At 38.8% G+C, this 20155-nt stretch overlaps 2 protein-coding genes across 2 annotated transcripts; one reads left to right on the forward strand and one right to left on the reverse strand.

Moving 5' to 3' along the window:
- Nucleotides 1-998: 998 nt before the first annotated feature.
- acp2 (acid phosphatase 2, lysosomal) lies at nucleotides 999-6845 on the forward strand. The gene is made up of 13 exons (XM_004066566.4): nucleotides 999-1212; nucleotides 2605-2700; nucleotides 3791-3877; nucleotides 3973-4033; nucleotides 4101-4192; nucleotides 4262-4360; nucleotides 4689-4778; nucleotides 5324-5407; nucleotides 5483-5531; nucleotides 5698-5786; nucleotides 5913-6019; nucleotides 6097-6272; nucleotides 6346-6845. Exons 1-13 carry the CDS (start codon nucleotides 1132-1134, stop codon nucleotides 6489-6491), a joined length of 1257 nt encoding a protein of 418 aa, XP_004066614.1. The 5' UTR covers nucleotides 999-1131; the 3' UTR covers nucleotides 6492-6845.
- A 3484-nt stretch (nucleotides 6846-10329) lies between these two features.
- gpr137c (G protein-coupled receptor 137c) lies at nucleotides 10330-19849 on the reverse strand. Its single transcript, XM_011484459.4, has 8 exons — nucleotides 18996-19849; nucleotides 14401-14450; nucleotides 14204-14311; nucleotides 13989-14127; nucleotides 13616-13765; nucleotides 13053-13178; nucleotides 12850-12974; nucleotides 10330-12762 (listed from the first exon to the last, which is right to left on the reverse strand). The coding sequence occupies exons 1-8, from the start codon at nucleotides 19362-19364 to the stop codon at nucleotides 12474-12476; spliced, it is 1356 nt and encodes a 451-aa protein (XP_011482761.1). The 5' UTR covers nucleotides 19365-19849; the 3' UTR covers nucleotides 10330-12473.
- Nucleotides 19850-20155: the final 306 nt, after the last annotated feature.

Consider the following 20155-nt stretch of genomic DNA (forward strand, 5'->3'; position numbering starts at 1 on the left):
TTATCCCTCCAGCAATCAGCTATCTTAAGAAGACACTTCTGAATAGTGTTCATTATTTAAAGGTTTAGTGATTATTTGCTAAAAAATGTGAAATGTGTTAATAACAACAGATACACAGACGGTATTACAGGAACGCACAGTTCTTTGAGCGACAACACTGGCCTCTAGTGTCAGGAAGGATGAATGCCAGGTAACTATTTTCTGATTAAAAAGTAGACTTTGGAATGTTTGATTTGTTTATAAGGGCTAATCTTCAGAAAGAAATGCATTTCATTTTGTATGAAAAAGTGGGTCAATTTTTAGAATATATTGGGCAGGAGGAACTCTAACTTAATGAATATTTAAATAAAAGAGGAAAAAGGAAGATTATTGATTTTAAAACCAATTGCTTTCTTTTCATTTTAATTCATTGTTATATACAAAAACATGCAAATAAATGCCTGCTTTTAAAAATATTTTTACCACTTACATGTTTTGAATAGATAATATTTTTGTAAAGCGTTTTATTATATTTGTCTTCAAATAAGAAGATAAATAAGAACATTAGTTATCAAATATATCAAATCCAAAAGACAGTTAATTTTCCTCATTTATTAAATCCTAAAGTGGGTTAATTATGTGTAAGAAAAAATGTAAAAAAAAATAAACATTAAAAAAAAGATTTGGACCTGATGTTGCTTTTGACAGTATTTGGAAATATCAACATAAAGAAAAGATTATTAATCAAACACGAATGAAGTTGTCCACTAAAATCGCCCAATTTTACTGAAAAACAGCTTGAACAGTCATAAGACATTAAGCAAATTGCTGAACTTCCCTTTTTAAAAAAATCACTGTGTCAAAATAAAAGCAGTGTCATGTAACTTCTACCTTTTTGTCTTCTAAAAGAGCACGTTCGCTTAAAAAATGAATAAAAACTTAAAAATGTTCTGAAATTTGAACAATAAATGCTTCCCAAACATGAATTTTTTGTATTTTATTTATCCTTCTCCAATTTTAGGTATTCTTTAACACTTTCACTTCCGGTTTCTCCACCAATGAGAGATGCATAAACGGGACGGTCGGAGGAGCCGCCGCCGCCGCGCTGCTTAGCACAGCTCTTCTGCAGAAAGCGGAGCCACGGACGGAGTCATGATGGTGTCCTCCGTCGTGCTTTTCGTCTTCGCCGTGGCTTCCGCGGTCGCGGAGAAAAAACTGGTGTTTGTGACAGTGGTAAGTATTTACGAGTGGGGGGATAATGGCGTTAAACTCACGTACTTTTTTTCGACAATAAATATTTTTTTTTTTACGTTTGGAGACACAAAAAAACTTTTCAAAAAATACTCAGTGTTTCTGTAAATTCGTTATAGAAATGCAAATAAACATTTAATAAATAAAAAATATATCCTTTTGGCATATTTTGCTTTTTTCCTCGAATGAATTTTGTCCTTGCGGTAAATACACTATCAGCTAGCTAGCTAACAGATAAACTAATTTAAGCGTTTGCTAGTTTTTACGAATTAAAAAAGTTATGTAGTACATTGATTAGTTATTAAATATATTGTTTTTTTAGCATAAAAATAGTATTTAATCGTATCCTACGGTGTTATTCGTGTAAAAAGTCAATGTAGTGAACATGTGATAAAATACCAGAAAAAGTTAGTAGAAATTTATACTACAGTCATGTAAACAGAAGATAAGGGGTTGCTGATGGAGGAATATACGTTTTTTTTATTTCTTTCTACCTTGTTTCAGTTCATTTTTGACTTTTGTTTATAATGTTCCTCCTTTTTCTTTCTTTGGAGTAATTGTTTACATTCTCTTCTTTTCAAGCGAAACCAATGGCTGTGTTATCTGTCTGACCTTATATGCAGATGACCTGAAAACACAAAGAAGCAGTTTAGATCTCACTCCACTGATCTAATGTCACAGATGAATACATTTTTAGTAAAATAGAACCGCTTTAACTAGATACTTCTGTTTTCTTTTAATCTGCAGCCAAAAGCGGCACAGTCTAATTCCTGTTCTTATTCTTAGACCACTAATTTCCTTCTGCAGTAAACTCTTCCTAAAGCGAACGAGATTAGGGCCTCAATAAACGATATAATCCTCACCACAAAAAGAGATTATGCACTTTTCTTTTTGCAGTTGTTAGACGCTTCAGTCTAGCATGTCGGATTTCTCACCTTGTTGTTTTTTTGGTCTTTTTGGTGGTTTGGCATTTAGGGAATGAGACATTTTTAAAGTTTTGAACTGGTTTTTAAACCAAAGTTCACTTCAGCAGAGCGTGTCGAGGCTTTTAGGGCCCCGTTTAGAGTTTGGTGTTTATTTTCCTATAAGTGTGCCGTCAGCTGACTGAATGTCATAACCGCCACTGCTGCAGATAAAAGCAGAACAAAGGTTTTGGCGGGGGTATATTTCATTAAAAACTGCCCTAGATTTTTCTTTATAAGTGCACGTATTTGTCTGAGGGTTTGATCAACTTTTTCTGTTTTTCTTCAGATTCTGTGCTGCGTCGCTTGAGTTGATGGACATCCTTTCGAATATTGGAAATTTTTGAGTTGATGTTGTGCAACAATCGTGTCACCTGATGTGTTTCCTTTTGCTTGCTTTTCATGTCTTCAGCTGTTTCGACACGGTGACCGATCGCCTGTCAAAGCCTATCCCACTGACCCCTACCAGGAGAGTGCCTGGCCTCAAGGCTTTGGGCAGCTTTCTCAGGTATGTGGACTGACTTGCATACTCCGTAAAGTTTGGACACACCAAAAAATCTCAAACATCTGCCTTTTGATATGGAAAAATCTGCATTTAAAAATCACCTTAACTTTGTTTAAATCTTCATTTTTAGTGGGGTAATTATTGTGAACTGGAAGAATTTGCCTGCAGCCCCATACCACCAAACTTCCACCCTCGTGCTTAACAATAGAAACTGCCTAAGCTGGAAAGATTTGGAGGTTTATAAACGCGTCAGCTAAATGTAACCAAGTCATTTTCAACGGCCTGAATCAGTGTGTTTTCTTTCTGAGACCTGGTTCATTTATTATTGTGATGAGCCTTTTCTCACTCATTTGTCCTCTTATTTAGGAAATTCTCAAGCAGTTTTTTTCTTTATTAAAAAATGTTTTCTAAGGTTTAACTCATAACTTTCATTATTTAGTTATTTTAAAAATATATATCAGTAATACTTTAATTATATGTGGGTGGGGTTTAGCAGTGAATACAGTCTAAAGAATATGTTAAAAAAAACACTATTACAATCACATGATTGCAGTTTTTGTGTGTGATTTCAGATCAAGCATGAATATTAACTTCACTATAAAACATCCCTCATTTATTTCTTTTTAGGATTAAAAAAGTCTTAAAGAATACATTAAATATTTTCCATAAAACAATTGGTTGGGGTTTGATGGGATTTGAAGTCTTAAACGGGTCATTAGATCATTAGAGTTAGAAATCCTCCTGGACCCATTTGTGGCCAAACAAATTCAGCGAAACTAAACTTTCTGAACCTCCTTCCCAATGAAATATTATTTAATACCAGGATTCTGGAACAGTTGGAGAGTTTTATCATTTTATGGTCCTTAATTTCACTTGATGGAACCATTTTTCCATCAAGCTAAATGCTAAAGGGTTGTTTGGTTGGATTTTATATAAACACATGAAAATAAGAAATGCTCAAATAGAAGAGACAGCATTGTAATAAAGATTTGTCAGTTTTGATTCCTTTTTCTGTTTATTTTTGGGGAGAACTTAACTAGGATTGACATAAAATCTTGCAGAACCTTCTGGACTTCTTTTTTCTGCTCTATAGGAGGGGATGAGGCAGCACTTTGAGCTGGGTCAGTACCTGAGGTCTCGCTACAAGAACTTCCTGAATGAATCTTATGTTCGGCACGAGGTGAGAAGCGGATTCCTCTGAAAACCTCTGCGGTCACATGACTTCACGGCTCCACCCACAGATGTTTCAACTCCTCTCCAAATCTTCATCGGCAGATCTTAGTTCGCAGCACAGACTACGACCGGACCCTGATGAGCGCCGAAGCTAATCTGGCAGGTGTGAGTCGCCTCTGTCCGTCTTCCTGTTCCTCTTCCTCTCCCTAATCTCTCTTTTGTTTTTTTAGGTCTCTACCCCCCTAAAGGAGAGCAGGTGTTCCATCCAGAGCTGGAGTGGCAGCCCATACCGGTCCACACGGTGCCTCAGAGCGAGGAGCGGGTCGGTGCGACGGGCTCTCTTCTGGCTGGTTGCTAAGCGATGGCGTTCATCCATTTGTGGTTCTTTCAGCTCCTGTCGTTCCCTCTGGGAGACTGTCCTCGCTACAGGCAGCTGATGGAAGAAACGGCGCACACCAAGGAGTTTCTGAACGTGACCAGCACATACCAGGTGCAGCCAAGAATCTTCTAACATCAATGTTTTTTAGAAAAAGTGCAATTTTTCAATCAAAATCTCTCCCTTTTACTTAAAATAAAAACACAGATTTGGTTATTTTTTTAAACAAAAAATCAGATATATGAACTTTTTATAGTGATAAAAGTAATTGGAGCGATGGTAGAGTCACAAAAAAACAGTGATGCTTTCAATTTTAAGCACAAAGAATTACAGTCCAAAAACCTAAGGAGACATTCAAAGAAGGTTTAAATGATCTTCTATTAACGTTCGGTCATTTTTACGCGTTTACAGATCCTTATTTTCAGGTATTTTTATGCTTTAGGACCTCATTGATCTGGTGAAGAATAAAACTGGACTGGAGCATACTACTGTGGAAACGGTGTGGAGCGTCTACGACACACTTTTCTGTGAGGTAACCAACCCCCTTTACCTGCAAGAAAACACGCCCTTATTCTGAAAATCCACACACGACATCTTCTATACAGAAAAAATGTATTTTTTTATTATTATTCTATTACAGACACCTAAAAGAATCAGCAGATCCTTTGCAGGATGGCAGGTTCATGCTTCCAAACATCTAAAAACATTTAAAGAATCTCGCTGAACTTGGAAATTCTTTCACAATATAGTGCCCCCCCCCCCCCCCGCGCCCTAAAAGAGACAAGCCTGTGCCGAATTTCAAGCTTAAAATGGGAGTTTGTTTTAAATAAACCCTTTTAAAAATACTTTCTTTTTAGCATTTAAGATAAATTTAGCCAAGTTAGCCTAAAGCTTCCTACAGCATGCAGCCTTGATGTTGGCTTTGGTTTTCTCGACTACTTTAGCATTTCAGCATCAACCTTCTTCATTTTATAGCAGTTAAACACATTTTCTACAGAAAGTGTAAATATTTTTTTGCATAATTCCCTTGTTTACCCTATAATTTTACCACTGCTCTCCTGTTTTTGGTCCTTTCAGGCTCGACATAACAAATCCGCACCAGCCTGGGTGACTCCTGAAGTCATGGACAAACTCAGGATCCTCAAAGACTTTGGGTTTCAGGTAGAAGCTGCAGCTGCTTCTTTTATTTTAGTGTAATTTATTTTGAAAGGCGCTGATTCAACTTCCTGTTTGCAGGTCTCCTTTGGCTTCTACAAGCAGCAAGAGAAGAGTCGTCTGCAAGGAGGTGCCAGCTTCTTGAGCTTTTCCAGCCTGAATAAAATGTGCACTTATTTTGAAAGTTCCTGCAGCCACTTAATTTGGATTTTATTTTTTTGGACTTTGTACTGTTTTTGACACGGTGTGTTTTTTTTTGTTTTTTTTGTTTTTTTTTTAACTTTGTTGCTTTTCAGGAATCTTGCTGGGAGAAATAGTGAAAAATCTTTCTAGGATGGCCGTTCCTGACCCGACGCGGCAGTTCAAAATGATGATGCTCTCAGCGGTGAGCGAGTTATGATAGTCCAGATTATCTAGATTAGCTGGTAAGCAGCTCGGGAGCTCTTGTTGCTCCAATGTAGGTCAAATTTGCCTACAAAGAGAATTTTTTTTTTTCCCCCGTTCTCTGCAGCATGACACCACCGTCACTGCTCTTCAAGCCAGTCTGAACGTGTTCAACGGGAAGCAGCCGCCATACGCGTCCTGCCACTTTTTTGAGCTCTACAGGAACGACGACGGGTAAAAATGTCTGAAGTGACGCTGGTTTGATTCCTTAGAACCCATTTGAAGACGAATTTATCTGTTTTTGCACCCAGATCCACATCCGTGTCCATGTTTTACCGCAACGACAGCAGCGTAGAACCGTACCCACTCCAGCTGTCCAACTGTTCCCTTGACTGCCCCCTAGAGGACTTTGTGAGCATTACAAGCCATTTTATATCTCCAAACAGAGATGAGGAGTGTCAGCTGCCCTCAGCAGAGCTCGACAGAGGTGAGCCCCTCGCAAGCACCGCCACCGTCAAAGGCCAACGCACTCACGCCCCTTTGTTCCCGGCTGCTTACAGAGGTCATCATCAGCCTGGCCGTGGCCAGCTGTCTGCTCTTCATCCTCATCGTTATTCTCCTCACCGTCGTCTGTCGGCAGAGTGAGCCCTTCAGAAACAGGGGGTACCACCACGTGAGAAACCAAGAAGCTGGTGAGGCGTCCTGACAGAAGCTCCTCCCACTGAGATCCGCAAGGATCGATTTGTACGATGGCAGTAGCGGCGTGGACGATGATGAACTCTGAACTGTGCGTGTGTGACATTTGTCCAGGACCAAAAAGCCTTAAAATAATGGGCGCTTATCGGTGGTTAGTGTTGTTTTTTTTTTATGGGTTTTCCGATTAAAAGCTGTTTCTAGAGTGTTGGGATCATGCTGGGGAAATTTAAAATGTGGTAGAAATGCTGGATGAAGGGTATTTGGAAACCAAAAGTGACACATTTGTGGGGGTTTTCTCCAAAGTATGGAAGGTCAGAAGTGACTAAATGAAATAAAGTGCAATAAAATAATGAAAAAGGAAAAAGTTATTTTTTTTAACATTCAGAAATGAATCCAACAGTTAAACTAAAAACATGTGATACCCAAAGTCTCCTTATAGCATGACCAGTGAACACATTTAGTGTGTTGAGCCAAGACTTTCACAAAAGGTTTTGCCTAAATAAAGTCAAACTCTTTATATTTGAGTTTTTCCTCTTTAATTTATTTTAAAAAGTGTTACACCCATAATGCAACTGCTGTACTGACATTAACATATGCAAACCAGAAACATTTAGTTTTTGCTAACAGATGTTATGCTAACGTGAGTTTTTAAAACTCCCAATTTGCAATCCAGATTTACTTTTTAGGGTCAAAGCAATTAAAGCTTAGAAATATAAGAATGTAGGTCCAATTGTTGGAAAAAAATAATCCAATTAGTTTAACAGTTTTTGTTCCTTTTGACTTTCCATATTTTTCAGTTACTGCCATTTAAAGAAGGCAGCTGAAGTCCTTTGAAACCCTTTTAATTATGAAAATGAACAGATTAATACATAAAAGTAATCATAATTGTTACTCTAAATTTCTTACAGCTTAATAAAGAAAAATGTATAATTTATTCTCAGTATTAATGTTTGCTAAATTGAATAAACAAACGATCGTATGCTGGAATGAATCAGCAGGTGGGATCTTCTGTCGATATAAGAATTTCTAAATTACAAGCCTCCACCTTAAACACGATTGTTGATTTAAACGTTAGTTTTCTAGCTGAAATCCCTCCAAAAATTTTTAATAAAGTAGGGCAGATCTTGAAGATTTTCATGTGTTTTTGTTGGACTGCTGCAAAGATGAGCTAAATTCCAGCATAACAGACAGAAATTGTTGCATATGCATTCTAATTTCCTTTTTTCAATGTTTTAGTACCAAAAAAACCAAATCTTTAAAGTGTGCCGTGATGAAATGAGCACTTCCAACCGGTTTATGGGATGCAAAATGAGATAAAGACTTTTAAAGACCCACTCCAATGAAAATCAAGTTCTGGGAGTCTTTAACATGTTCTTGTAGCATTTTTCTAATGATGGAGGACATGTATATAAAAAAAATCTTGCTTAAAATTACATTTCTGAAAAAAAATGTATTCAAATGTTTGTGAGACGAAAACAAAAGACCACAAGCTCCTTTCAGCATCAGGGAGGGGAAGTGGGGCGGGGTTGCTTCACACCAATGGTCCCAGTCGTGGTTTCTAATAAATTATGTACAAAAAAAACAACACACAGATTTTGGGATTTAGGCTAAAACGGTATAATCATAATAGGACAAATGGGAAAGATGATCAGATTGGGTCTTTAATAAAATATAACGCGTCACAAATAATTAAATTAAAGTCACTGATCAAAGTTTTCACCAGGGATAAGGAGCATAAAATGATCTGTAGAGCTGCTGTCCTCAGCAGGGGTGACCCTCATCACCCTGTTATCTGGCAAATTCAACCACCTGACCGTGGAAGTGACCTGGTGGGAACGGTCAACTAACAGGGAGACACGAGGACGGTTAAAAACCCTTGCTTTCATAACAAGTTCTGCAACAAATAAATACGATTCCTGTTGGTTGTTTTTCATTTTTTATTTTTAACAACAGTGCAGTAGGCCTTTATTCGAACACCTAGTGCTTTTCCTGCTTACAATTAGTGATCAGTTGCATGGGTTACATTCAGTATGGCCACGGATCAAACCATCGACAACATAAAACACCTTCAAGCTGCAGACTTTGCAGCAAGTCAAGAACATTTTCACACAAAAATGACAACTTGGTGGTGCAGAAACATGCATTCTGCTCTGCGCTTGAACAGCGGTGAGAACTTAGCTTCTTATACTGGAATCCTACAACGGCGGAAAATGGAAAAATGTTTAGAGACTTCTCCGATCTGGCTCTTGTGCAAAGGTTTCATGGTAAAACTTGACGGTTATGGTTTTACAGTGCTATTAAAAATTTAAAAAAAAGACGCAGCATCTCGAGTTTGCTTTACGTACATGATGCTGTGTCGGAAACACACGGACTGACCGCTTTCAATGGAAAGGCGATGTTAATGCATGCATATGCGAGTTTCAGGCTCCACGCGGGTTTGACAAGCGTTTGCAGGTTCCACGTACAAAACGCAGAGCCACTGAACGTTAAACCAGTTGAACTTTGACCAATCACGGGCTCGGATTTGGTAGTGACATATAGGTCAGTGTTTTTCAACCAGTGTGCCACGGCACACAGCTCTGTGTTCATCCTAACAGGCCCTGATAAAACACTGAGTAGTTAGGAAAGTGAAAGATCGTAAAATACTGTTTTCTTTATGTTTATTTGATTAAATTAAAGACATTTTGATAAGAATGACGGTACCGCGATTTAGCTGCAGCTATAACTGTTTTCTGAAAAGTCCCGCCCCTTCAACTGTCTCCACCAATCATTCTTGGAGGCTTAATCACACGTCATCAGTCTGACCAATCAGAAGTGGTTAAAGTCTTTACTTCCCTGTTCTGATTCTGCTCATAAAGTCTCTCAGTTCCAACAAAAATACCAGCTAAAGCTCGTCTTTAGCGGTGTAGCTTTCCACAGAATCTGGTATCAGACCCTGGAACAAGTGAACAAAAAAATCAAGCTCACAGAAGCGAGTCGGTCTGCGTTCGGCGGCTGTTTGCACAACATCTCCCATGATGCATTGGGTTAAAGTGACAGCATCTCAGCGCACAATGTATCTTCGTTGTTAAACGTCTTGAAACCACAACGAAAACGCATCAAACAGTTTTTAAATCTTCTAACTTAACTTTTATTACATCTTTTAGAAAAAACAGCTGCATCCTCCAGCTTTTTCTGCCACAATTATCACTAAAATGCATGTGAGATTGCGGAGGGGCTGTAGATCAATAGAGACTATGAGTTTCTCCTTTTTTTTTTTTTTTTTTTGGGATGCTGGTGTGCCGCGGGATTTTTGTCAAGGTGTGCCGTGGCTCAAATTAGGTTGAAAAACACTGATATAGATAGTTTCATTTCACAGAACTGCTAACAAATTGATCATGTGGGAGAAATTGATATTTGCTGATTGTAACCAGCCAGAATTATATGAGGAATCTTTCAAATATCGGAAAAGTTTGGAGCAAGATTTGCAAGATTTACACCACGACGACATTTTGCACTAAGCGTCTTCCAACTGTAGGTGGCGGACATGCGCTAGTGTCGGTTATCTGTGTGAACGCCACCGCGTTTAAAAACCCGGGTTCCTAAAAACCCGGGTTCCTGAACGCACCACACATGCCCGGTGTGAACGTAGCTTGAGAATTTGGTCTGAGGTGCGAGTCACGGACGACGTATTGCTGACATGATGCAATCCGTGAAGCTCTAGGGGTCACTAAGGTGACGGAAAAAAATAACACACCATAATATATGTTAGTAAAAATCAATGTAAAATAAAAGTTACGTATAAAAGCACGCTAAATTTGAAAATATCTATGACAGCACACAGCCTAAAAAACTCCACACAATACTCATTAGAAACAGATCGACATGGCAACGATTAAAAACAGACACCATCTGATCATTTCTTGTGCAAATATAAAGGAATGCAAATATTTGATATGATAAATGTGATGGCACATTGACCTTTTCCTTCTCTCAGGATAAACAATAAAATAGAGGATTACTAAAGTTAAACAAAGAATAAAAAAACTACATTCAAAACCTTTTTTCTTCCTCTTAAGGTGATCATCGTCCAAGTGCAAAATCTTTGTGTCACAGCTCACAAAACATCAGACGAGATGATATTGAAATTTTTTTTTTTTGGTCACAAATCAGCTTCGATGACCCGTCCCATCCGAACCGAGAGCTGAGTCACATTCATTGCTGACTGAAGTAACTGATTCAGGATCTTAGTGTCACAGACCCAATCTAAATCTAACATAAATCGGATATTTTTCTTCATGTTTATGTAGAAAGAAGGTTTTGTTGCCATCCTGCTTTAGTGACTGAAACAAAGCCTGAGTCATCGATTTATGACCAATGACACACAGACCCTACCATTGACTGGAAATGAGAACTGTGACATCACCAGTAGAAAGTGGCTTACTTCTGGCACCAACCACACGAAGTCAACTCAGTCGTCTCCATGTTGGAACCATAGATTATCAGTTTACAGCGATCGAGTTGGACTGAGTATTCCTTTTTTGTGGCAACCCCTCTAACCAATCAGGAGTGAGCTTGTTGTATGGCCACACCCCTGCCACTTTAAAGTGGGTTACATTAAAACTGTCAATCCGATGTCTCAAACATTCAACATGAGATCGCATGCTTTCATAGAGGCATCTGATTGGTCGGTTTATAACGTAAATAACTTTCACTTCAGGAAAAAAAAAACTATGATGAACTAGAATATGTTAGCTTCTTGGAGCCAGTAGGTACTTCCTATTTAGAATGTGAGGGGGAAGGGTCACTCAGTCCAGTTCTCACCTGCAGTCAACTACCCTACATATGGGTTTTGATTTCATTTTCTTATTGTTTGCCGTTATTTTGTGACTTAGCTTAACATTTAGCATTGCTAAAAGATGCAATCAGGCGACACGAGACGCCTTTGCTGGGTTCTCACAGTTTAAATGGCACCAAAATGTACAACTTTAGCCAAAATTAATTATGAGTCGTCTCCAGCAGCTAAAAAATTGGAGGAACTGTTAGCTACATTACAAACCCCTAGCTAGCTTCAATTAGGCTATGTCCAAAATTCCACCCTACTGCCCAACTACTAAAAAATTATAGTGTGGAACTATCTAATGCCCTAGATCTTAAAAGAAATTCAAACATCATGCTCACAACATTATTTTATATGCAAATATGACGTTGACAATTTCACAAAGTAAAGAACTAATAAATGTTGCGACAAGCGTTTATTAATCCACTGTGTTCTGATAGTGGAAATGTTGATAGTTTATTAATAAAATACTTTTTTTTGTTTGTTTGGCAAAAATGTTACAAACGCAATGAATTGCGGTCTATATACCCCAATCTAGTCAGTATCAATGCGCACTAGTTTTTCAAGGAGAAATCTGGGAAATTGCTAGGGCACTCGATTTGGCCGAACGCACTACATAGTGCTCTAAGTAGTGAAGGAGTTCGGACATAGCCATAGTGAACCTGAATGTCCCACTAGCTAGCTAGCACCTTGTGACGTTTTTAACACTAACACTGGAGATGACACCGGCGACACCGAAATAACACATTCTTTGGCAAACCGCAACTCTTCAACAATTACGTTACATAAGTAGGAGCTTGAAGAGTTACAGTTGTCCAAAGAATGGCAACACTGGAGCTAAAGCTCTGGTGGTAAAGGGTTAAAAGTTTTGACCTTTCATGATATTGTCGGGTGTCACGTTACTAACATAACGCCTTAAAGATGTTAGGCTTCTTAGCTGGACGAGCTGGCTGCTGTACGCTTACGTTTATTTTAATCCGACTAACGTTTAGATCGTGATGTTTGGTCAGAGCCGTTGGCATAAAAGGTATTTAGATCGCTGATCATAAATTTAAGAGATCCTTGAAATGTTCTTTTTTTTGTTGCGAAATTCATTCTAAAAGCACCAAAAATCGATGACTTGCGTGACAAACACACTATTCAGCCCCGTCCAGTTTTCCTTATGGGTGCCCCTTAATTCTGGGGGGTGCAGAAGTACATATGCGATGCACAGTAATAATTCTGAGGCGTGGAATAGTAGTTATTGTGCGGATGGTGGTGGTTGTTGTTGTTCTGCGGGGTGGAGTAATAGTTGTGATGATGATGATGATGTGGATTCTGGATGTTTCCATTTGCGAAGAGGAGGGGGGCTGTTGAGGGCAGGGGCTGCTGGGCAGACGCCCCCCCGGCTGCTAAAGTCCCATTGCGCTGGATGGAGCCGTACCAACTGGATGTTGACAGCTGGGGTGTGGTGGAGAAGAGACTGAGAGGTAGGAAAATCTGTTAGTCTGGGGTTTTTTTTCTTTTCAGGTTAGAGTAAAACATGGTTAGCTGACTCATTAGCACTCACCTGGCGCGATCGCTCCTCGCATTGATGCTTTTGGACAGGTCGTCGTCACTATCGTACCGCCTGGGGTTATCAAAGAAATAGGCCCTGGAGCTGAAACTGTGGCTGCTGATCATTCCCCCCTGAGCCTGGAAGATACGGGATGTTCAACCTTTACCACCACCTCCACTTGGTGGGAGACGCTGAGTTGGGGCTTGCTAGTTTACCAGGTTTTGATGGGGTCTCTGGACCCTGAAGAAAACCACCACCAGGCTAGTCGGCAGCAGCTCCCAGAAAAACAAAATGACCCCAAAAATGATGTAGGCCTCGCCGCTGACCTCTTGTACTGCAGCCTTTAAAAACATGAAACACTTTATGGTTTGGTTTTTTATAGACACTGCCATGCTGGACAAGCCTAAAAATGAGGGTTTCAAATGTATGGGTTCTAAAATGACAATAATTGACAATTTTTCAAAAATGAAGCAAATAAGGAACAAATGTAACAAGGGTAACAAACTCAAGGATTGATACTTGATTTATAGTGAGATTAAAGCTCCTAATACCAGACTCTTCCCATATCAGATGCTTGGGTTGTTTGACAAAAGTACACAAAAACCAGTCTAGATTGGTTTTGGCTGTCAAGCCCCACACCCCTTGATGTAGGTCACGATGCACACGCAGTTATTTATAGCCAGACAAAGCCCTTTACCCCACCATGCGTTGCTCTGCCAAATCTGCTAGGATGGATTGTCTTCAGACGGTAAGTGTTCAATCAAACACAACAGGGTACCTGATCGGAAATGCTGTACCAGCCATAATTGAAGGGACTGGGTCTGTCCTGGGGCGACAGGGCCACCACCACGAGGTTGTAACAGGCTCTGGATGTGTAAAGGAGGATCACCATGGCTCCAATGGCTGTTGCTTGGCACAAGGATGTACCCTGGAGGAGGATTAATGGGGTCGTGAGCAGCAGCTCACCACACGAATTTAACTAAATGTCTAAACTAAACCCAAGAAAATTACAAAATATGTATTAAAGATTAAATGTTTTCGCTCGGGTTTATACGCAGTTAAGTTACTTTCACATCATCTCTGGCGTTTTACAATGAAAAGTCTATGTGTGGATTTTAGGGTTCCTGCATGTTTCATTTCCCCCTTCTTACCTTAGACTCAAGGTAAACGTTGGCAGAAGACATCTTCGCGATCTTGAAGATACACACGGCCAGGGATATGGCACACAAGACGAACAGACTGTCGTTGATCAGGACCCGCGCTAAGACCGCATGCTTGATTCCTCCATCGCTGGGACATAAAGATAAGCTGATGCAACGGAGCCGAACCCAAAGGAAATGATTGGGAACCTTTTGTTTCAACTTACCTTGGCGGCTTGGAGTGCTCAAGAGCTCCTTGCACTAACATTGCGCATGTGAGGTTCACCACCAGGAAGAAAATACTGAGACACAAGAACAGCAAACGCAGTGGAACCCTTCAGGAAGAAAGAAGAGCAATTTATTTATGCACAACCACCTTTTTAATTTTGAAAATTTGAGATTAAAGTAGAAAAGAAGGCCCTACTTGTATTTGGAGAGCTCCGGTGAATACTTGGCTTTAGCTTTGAACATCACCTACAAGGAAAAAAAAACTATTCATAACGTGGAAAAGACATTTAAATGACAGCGTTGCCGTTTTCAGACGACCTAAAAGTTCAATAATTAAGCCGTGCACAAGTCCAGGTTAAATAAACAACGCTAGTGTCAGTGGCTTTGAGGGAAAAGGTTCAGTGAGGCCACTTTGAAAACCAATCCTCACAGTTCTATCAGGCTGAAAGGGCGTTGACCGCTTATTTTAGTTTTTCAGCCAAGAACAAGAGGATGTAACAAACCAAACTGCTCAGAAATTTCACGCAGTGTTGCACTTGTCCACAAAACTTGTGAACTTTTTTATTTTTTGTTTCTTCAGATTCGCACTGTGATCGTTTTTCTTCTATTTGAATCAATAGAAAGTTACTTTGCATTCATACTGTAGTGAACCGCATCAGGGTGCACCTGCAGGAACCCTTGATTTACTTCTTTGCCCTGCATCCGAGTTTAAGGAAGCTTTCAAGCTTCGCTAACAGATAAAATATGTCAACATTTTTTTAAATTTACCACTTATTTGATCCATTTATTTTACTAAATACTTGTTGATCCGTGTGTTGCAAAAACCAACAGAGTCTGACTATATTTAACTACATTTACAATATGAAACTTTTCTTTCCACATTGTTTGAAATTATTTTAAACAAAAGATGTATGTGATTGTTTCCCTCTGTGTTTCACTTTTTAGTTTACGCTGTTGAAATGCATTCTATTGATGTAAAAATATTGCCTTGCAAACTGAAAAATTTACAACACAAACAGTTCCTACTGAAAAAAGAAATAGAAAAATGACTTAAATTAAAACTAAACTGTAAAAGATGATGTTTGTGTTCTTGCAAAATTGTGTCCGGCAAGCTGGAAAACAGCCAGATGACAAAGAAAAGAAGTGTACAAGAAGGGAATAATCATATCTGATCAAAACATTTTTAGCTTTTGCACTAAAACATAAATTGGCTATAATAAATCATAAATGCTTAAGGAAATCTGGACGGAACGATCTGAACTGTTGACTGAGCTTCGGACTGGAAATGAATCATGTTCACATGATGATCCGTCTGTGAAATAAGGGAAATGCTTGGTTTTTGTAGCATCTGTTCCCTAATAAATGCCTTTTACAGTGTTGAGTTGTTTTTACCACTGAGTCATAAATTAATGCACAAAAAAGAACTTATATAGAAAAGAGGAGCTACATTACTTCTAAGAAATCCATTAAGAGTCACAGATTCTCTTCTTTATTACTTTTTCCACAAAACAGAACACGAGTCCCTAGTTTCTAGAGCCTTCCTGACCTATGTTTACTTTTCAAAAATACACAACCGCAGGTAAAAAGCACAGACGCGTGAAATGTTGTGTTGACATGCAACCCACTCAGTTTTCCCAGCATGCTTTAAAAGCTTTTCTGTGTAGAACCAAACAGAGTAATACAGACTTAAGCAAAAGAAGAAGAAAAAAAAGACAATGTTTGGTCTTCTAGTATCAGCACAAATGCTTTAATTAAAACAGAAAACTGTGTATGAATTAGTCAAAAATGATATAAAATATGGTATATTATAGATTTTTTTCATAATATTTAATACCACAATTTGGTGCTCTTTCTAAGAGTGAACAAATTAGCTATAATTTGTTCCTTTAAAAATGATATTTCAATTCTGCAGTTGAAGCAGAGCAGTTATTTAGGGCATAACGTTTTAACAAAAATGTCCACCTTGTTTGTTCTGACCAGTACTCAGAAGAAAAACGTAAAAAACAAATATGGAAAATTATACATTTTCTTGGAGGTGGAAATCAAGGAAGTGTGCCTTCTCCGTTTGGAAAAAGAGTCTAAAAAGCCCTCACTTTATGGAACAATGTTATCAAAAATGTACCCGGGGATGTGGTGAGGCTGTCTGGTTTGGACAAACTACACTGACACAAACTGAACAAAAACAACTGTCAAACACAGTAGTGGAGGCTTTATGATGTGGGTTTTCTTTGGAGCTACGTAACTTCTAATGACCATTAACAGCAAGCAGCCATGTCTATTTTTTTCTGAGAGCTCAACACTAAAATTCAGGTTAAAGAAATTGTTTAAAAAATTTTTTCTTTTATTTACATGAAAAAAAAATGACAATTCCATCACTTTTCCCTACACAGGTATCATAGCTGAGTAGTCATCTATTAGTAGTTTTTGTCCTTTTTTGACTTTGTGCCCCCGCTCCTTTCAAATCCTGTGCACGTCCCTGTTAGTACCAGCAAGAAACTGCAATCCTCCTAGTCACCTGATCACCAATGCTTACTCAGCAATCATGTGATGCCGCCAAGAGTCCACCCAACCAGTGAAACCTGCTTCCTTCCCTTTTTAACCACATGTGTGAATGAACCAGGCTTTAGCATTAAAAGGTGTTGGCTGAGCGATATCAGGCTAACCCCACAGAGCCTGAGCGGGGCAAACCGACCCCTGACCGCTGGGCCGGGCAGTCCGCCACCCTCGGTCGGTTGGACAAACGGGAAACTGATGGCGGGGACCAATATCTGAGCTTAGGGGTTTTAAACAAATGTACAGTACCATCCTCAGAGGTGAATGTTTGGTCTTGTTGGCTCCCATTGTGTGCTTTGGAATTCACATTATGTCCAGATTCTAGGTTGTTCGTTTTAAAATACATTAAAAAAAAATTGCAACAAGTTTTCCTCAAATCGCTACCCAAAATCTCCATAAAATAACATTTTCTGATGCTTACAGTCTTTTTTTTTTTACCAAGAGTTTCCTTTTAGTAGCTCGTCTTTAGCATAGCTAATATTGAGGAGTTTTACAACCTCAGCCTTTCATTAAACACCAAAAAAGGTGACACTTTTACAAAAACCTGAAAATCAAAACACCATGTTCCCCACTTTAAACTTATAGACAAAAAAATGAATTTTCCATTTTTTTAAAATAGAAAAACACGACCCATAACAGAAAGGTTAGAAGCAGAATTTTTATTCCAAAATCAGCTTTAAAATTGAAATCTGAAAAGCTGCAGAAAGCTAAACATTGCAAGAGCTATGGCTAACTTTGCTAAATAAATATGATTAAATAGGTTATTGTGAGTTATATTTAAACAATGTTGACCAACAGAAAAGAAAACAGCATTTTTTTTTCAAAATAAAAGGTTGAAAGATGATTTAAACAGCTATAAAATGGAATACACTTGATGTTAAATGTTACCAACATTTTTTTTTTACATACATTTTATAAAACCTGACAATTTTTTGTAAGCCTCAGCTGTATTTATTGACATTTCTGATTTATCTGTTCAGTATGTAGATGTTAAAGTTATGAAATTGTTGATTTTAACCCAGAATCTTTGGTTGATATTTTTGTTTTAAGATTTTTTCTCTTCTGTTATTTTTTTAAACAACATTCTGAGACTGAATTAAAACCAGACAAAAAAAATAAATACGTAGGCAAATCTGCTGAAGGATTTGGGGTTTGCTGAAAATCTTAGACCACAAGGTTTTGGATTTGAAACGGCACAATCCAAATTAGGCCACTAAAAAGTTGCATCAACAGTGGGAGGATGTTTATTGTTGTACAAATGTACAAATTTAGCACCTAAATTTGACTCCTTCACAAAAATATTAAATTTTAACTTGTGTAAAAAAAACAAAAAAAACCAGCTGTTAATTAAAGTCATTCCTTAAGCTAAACATAAAAAAAGTTTCAATTTGGTTTACGAACTTTGCTCGTGTCGCCTCGTTTTTTTTGAGCTACGTACACACCAAACATTTGGCGCGCCTGCCTAACATTTAGCCCACGCTGTTCACACTGGATAGGCAGGGAGGGGTTTCCTCTTCTTTTTCCTTCTACTGTTTACTAGCGCAGTACCGCCACCTACTGTTGGTGCGAAACGTTGAAGCAGTGCTAATCTCGCAATTTGGCCACAAAACAAAGGTTTCGGTTCATTGCTAGCGTCCTTGCAACCTGGCCATCCTGTGAGGTTTATCTTTATTTGAAGAAGAAAAAAAAAGCGCAGATAAAAGGAAATCATTACATCACTACCAATTCCAAGTGGCGAGACACATTCACACATTCATGCGTTTAGTACGTAGAGCCCGAAAACTGGAAAAAACTTGCATTAAGTACACATGAGCGCGAGAGATTTATGCGTGGAAGTCTGAACTTGCGCAGCCGAGGGTATTTTTACTTCAAAGTACAAAATTTTTGAGGAAAAAAAGTCATACAGATAACCTTGCTAATGTCAGGATAAAATGCTACTACAGCTACAGCTACAACAACTACTTTATCTTTATGCTACCCGGATTATAGAAATACATAGTAACCATTCAATAAATGCATAAAACCATAAACAATGATTTTAAATCACAGGGCTTATCGCTAAAAAAATTTAGAACGTAAAAATGATCAAATACACTGTAATGTGTGAGAATGGGAACATGAAAAACTTTTACCAAGATGAAGATGGAAGTGATGATATTTTTTTTCCCTGAAAAATAACGTTCATAAATAAATAAATACATGAAATAAATGAAAAATCCACGCCTGGACGTGACTCACCTGTGTGAAGTAAAGGTTGAGCAGGCAGAGCGTGAAGAACTGCAGGCAGACGGGGCAGCAGTACAGCAGCCAGAAGGCCAGAGGCTGCAGCTGGTTGGCCTGCACCACATTTTTAAAGTAGAAAGAGAAGAGGGTCGTCCGCAGCGCAGCCCACAGCAGACACAGGAACAAAAACACGCTCTGGAAGCTGAAGCGCTTGTGTCCGTAGTGCAAAATGAGCCAGAGCTGCAGGTAGACGAAAACGAAGAGGAAAGAGTAGAGGACGGTGTAGACGATGGTCAAACTGAGCTCCACGGACGGGGAGATTGCGCGTCCGGAGGACTCCTCCGCGGAGGTAAACAAGTCCTCCCCTGCTGCTGACGAAAACATCTTCCGCGAGAGAGATAGAAAAAAAAAAAGGACAAAGATGCTAAAAGCGGGTCAGACCCGGACAACAAGATCCGTGGTTGACACAAAAACGATGGCACTCCAGTGAAAACGTGCAGAAAAGTAGTGGCATTATTGCGGTTTTAAAGTTCAACTTTTGGAAGTGGATTTGTTTGAAAGGGAGTTTGGTAAAAGATAAATACAATAAAAATATATAAATAGGGGGCGGAAAGGTGAGCAAAAAAACAAGAGAGGTTCCCCTCTGTGATTGTCTGCAAAGCTGCTGTCTGCAAAAAAACAACTTGAGGGGGGGAAAGCCTCTCCAGATCAGCTGTGATGCAGTTTTAGACCAGCCCCCTTGCTCCAAATTGAGAAGGAAACTGGTTCTCCATGGACCGCCATTTTGGGTCCTAGCTTGTATGACTTCAATGGGAAAGAAACTCCTTCGGAGCCGCAAAGTTTTAGCAGTTTCCGAGGCACACTTCCTTGATAACACAGAAACGTCCGCCCACTTTTCTGCTGTCTCTATCGATTTGCTAATCGGATCGCCCAGCCTCCGCAGTCTTCTCTTTCTATTGGTTTTCAATGATGTCAGGATGAGATTAGCCCGCCCACTAACTCATGTGATTGGTGGGTTTGTTTTCCCCTTATATGATTGGTTTAAAAAAAACCTTGCAGTTTCTGACAAAAAGGAAGCGAAGTGTTTGAGGTTTCGAAATAAAATCTTAATGTAATCGTGTCTTTAAGTATTGTCTCAAAAACTACATATTACAAGAGTATTTTTTTTCTAGTTA

Source organism: Oryzias latipes, chromosome 2 (genome assembly GCF_053564925.1).
Source record: "Oryzias latipes strain Hd-rR chromosome 2, Olatipes_Hd-rR_3.1".
NCBI classification, from domain to species: domain Eukaryota; kingdom Metazoa; phylum Chordata; class Actinopteri; order Beloniformes; family Adrianichthyidae; genus Oryzias; species Oryzias latipes.

What these genes read in the sequence shown, in the direction of transcription:
- acp2 (XM_004066566.4), top strand. Translation starts at nt 1,132, where the DNA reads ATGATGGTGTCCTCCGTCGTGCTTTTCGTCTTCGCCGTGGCTTCCGCG. An exon ending in ACGACACACTTTTCTGTGAG is followed by an intron (nt 4,779 to 5,323) that starts GTAACCAACCCC and finishes TGGTCCTTTCAG; the next exon opens with GCTCGACATAACAAATCCGC. An exon ending in AAATGATGATGCTCTCAGCG is followed by an intron (nt 5,787 to 5,912) that starts GTGAGCGAGTTA and finishes CGTTCTCTGCAG; the next exon opens with CATGACACCACCGTCACTGC.
- gpr137c (XM_011484459.4), bottom strand. Translation starts at nt 19,364, where the DNA reads ATGTTTTCGTCAGCAGCAGGGGAGGACTTGTTTACCTCCGCGGAGGAG. An exon ending in CCGGAGCTCTCCAAATACAA is followed by an intron (nt 14,312 to 14,400) that starts GTAGGGCCTTCT and finishes TTCTTCCTGAAG; the next exon opens with GGTTCCACTGCGTTTGCTGT. An exon ending in ACGTTTACCTTGAGTCTAAG is followed by an intron (nt 13,766 to 13,988) that starts GTAAGAAGGGGG and finishes ATCCTCCTCCAG; the next exon opens with GGTACATCCTTGTGCCAAGC.